Below are 2,500 nucleotides of genomic sequence, written 5' to 3' on the forward strand. Positions count from 1 at the left end.
TTGATGTGCCAGATGTAAATGTGGTAGATCCAGTTGTTGAGCCAGAAGTAAATCTGGAACCTGAGGATCCAGCTGATGTGCCAGATGTGAACCTAGAACCAGATGATCCAGAGGATGAACCAGAGGTAAACCTAGAACCAGATAGACCAGCAGAGGAACCAGTTGATGTTACTCCACTAGTGGATCCAGCATTGAAACTGGAACCAGATGTAAAGGTTGAGCCAGAACTGATTCCAGAGGTGCTGGTAGCAGGGACAGAAACCTGGATCTGACCACGAGTGACTCCTGTTGGCACAGTGTTTCCAGCCAAAATTACTGCAACACTTTCGCCATTATTTCCTGCAAAGGTGGAAGCAGAAGATCCGGAGGAGAATCCAGTTGTGGCACCAGATGTGGATCCAGAAGTGAAAGTGGAAGATGATCCTGAGGAAGTACCAGCAGAGGATGTGAACTGAGATCCTGTAGTTTCGGCAGAGCCAGCGGAGAAGCTAGTTTCGGCAGAGCCAGCGGAGAAGCTAGTTTCGGCAGAGGAATCAGAAGAAAAGGTTGATCCAGAGGTGAAGCTAGCTCCCCTGTTTCCTGAAGCTCCAGAGGCAGCATTAGCACCAACTGCTGCAACCTGGAAGGCTGCCTGGCCACGAGTGACTCCAGCTGGGATACCCTGTCCTGCTAGGATAACTGCAACACTGTCACCAACCTTTCCGGCGTGAATCTTGGTCGATGTACCAGAGGTAAATGAAGATGTAGTGGACCCAGTAGATGCACCTGAGGTAAATCTGGAACCAGATGAGCCAGCAGACAAGCCAGCGGTGAAGGCAGAACCAGATGAGCCAGAAGTCAAGCCAGAGCCAGCTGATCCAGATGATGAGCCAGAAGTGAACCTAGAACCAGATGATCCAGAGGATGAACCAGAGGTAAACCTAGAACCAGATAGACCAGCAGAGGAACCAGTTGATGTTACTCCACTAGTGGATCCAGCATTGAAACTGGAACCAGATGTAAAGGTTGAGCCAGAACTGATTCCAGAGGTGCTGGTAGCAGGGACAGAAACCTGGATCTGACCACGAGTGACTCCTGTTGGCACAGAGTTTCCAGCCAAAATTACTGCAACACTTTCGCCATCATTTCCTGCAAAGGTGGAAGCAGAGGATCCAGAGGAGAATCCAGTTGTGGCACCAGATGTGGATCCAGAAGTGAAAGTGGAAGATGATCCTGAGGAAGTACCAGCAGAGGATGTGAACTGAGATCCTGTGGTTTCGGCAGAGCCAGCGGAGAAGCTAGTTTCGGCAGAGCCAGCGGAGAAGCTAGTTTCGGCAGAGGAATCAGAAGAAAAGGTTGATCCAGAGGTGAAGCTAGCTCCCCTGTTTCCTGAAGCTCCAGAGGCAGCATTAATACCAACTGCTGCAACCTGGAAGGCTGCCTGGCCACGAGTGACTCCAGCTGGGATACCCTGTCCTGCTAGGATAACTGATACACTGTCACCAACCTTTCCTGCTTGGATCTTGGTTGATGAGCCAGAAGTGAACCTTGAACCAGATGATCCAGCTGAAGAGCTAGAAGTAAACCTTGAACCAGAAGATCCAGCTGAAGAGCTAGAAGTAATCCTTGAACCAGAAGATCCAGCTGAAGAGCCAGATGTGAACCTTGATCCAGTAGATGAACCAGAAGTAAATCTAGAGCCAGAGGTTCCCGCTGACACACCAGAAGTCAATCTTGAGCCAGAGGATCCAGAAGAACCAGAAGTAAATGTAGATGCTGCGTTTCCAGAGGCCGTATTGGCAGCTAAAGATGCAGTCTGGAAAGCTGCCTGACCACGAGTAACTCCAGCTGGAAGACCCTGACCTGCCAAGATAACTGCTACATTCTCCCCAGCATTTCCTGCAGAGGTAGCGGTGGCAGAACCAGAAGAGAATCTGCTTGAAGAGCCAGAACCAGACGAGAATCCTGCACCAGATGAGATTCCTGCTGCATTTCCGGTGGATCCGGCAAAGAAGGAAGAGCTAGTGGACTGTTTATTTGATACAACATTTTCAACACTAGACACTTCGTTAGAAAAGTCAGAAGCATCAAAAGAGCTTGGGGCTTGAGCTGCTGTGTTGCTTACAAAGCCGGATGATACCTGCCCAAATTTAACACCAGACGAGCCAGATCTTACGGCTCCTGCTCCAAAGGCCTGTGAGCCACCACTCGATTGGGAAGAGAAGGATGAGGTAGACGTACGGCGAATCACTGGCCGGAAACCTTTCTCGTCAGCAACATATTCAACAGTGTGCGTCTCCCCGTTAGGAGCGGTAAATCTGTTGGAGATAAGGCATTGCTTAGATAAAACGAACGAGACAGACGCACAGTTAGATAGAAATAGATGCTGAATTTCAAGTTTATTGAACGAAAAATATACTAATAATACTTACGAATATGATCCTGTAACTGCAGCTGGGCTTTGAGAACCACTTGCTCCGAATTCGGTGTGGACGATGGATCCCGTGCGAGTGTTTACACG

General features: G+C 49.2%; 1 protein-coding gene across 1 annotated transcript in view; it reads right to left on the bottom strand.

Annotated features, from left to right (window-relative positions):
• LOC113829451 (pneumococcal serine-rich repeat protein) overlaps window positions 1–2,500 on the bottom strand; it is a 7,209-nt gene that overhangs the window by 2,610 nt on the left and 2,099 nt on the right. The window contains exons 2-3 of the mRNA XM_027382625.2: window positions 2,412–2,500; window positions 1–2,297 (exon numbers count right to left, since the gene is read on the bottom strand). The exon at window positions 1–2,297 is cut by the window's left edge and continues 2,610 nt beyond it; the exon at window positions 2,412–2,500 is cut by the window's right edge and continues 78 nt beyond it. Coding sequence (XP_027238426.2) covers window positions 1–2,297; window positions 2,412–2,500 — 2,386 coding nt within the window. The remainder of the gene's footprint in view (window positions 2,298–2,411) is intronic.

The sequence above is a fragment of the Penaeus vannamei genome, chromosome 10 (assembly GCF_042767895.1).
Source record: "Penaeus vannamei isolate JL-2024 chromosome 10, ASM4276789v1, whole genome shotgun sequence".
Taxonomy (NCBI): Eukaryota; Metazoa; Arthropoda; class Malacostraca; order Decapoda; family Penaeidae; genus Penaeus; species Penaeus vannamei.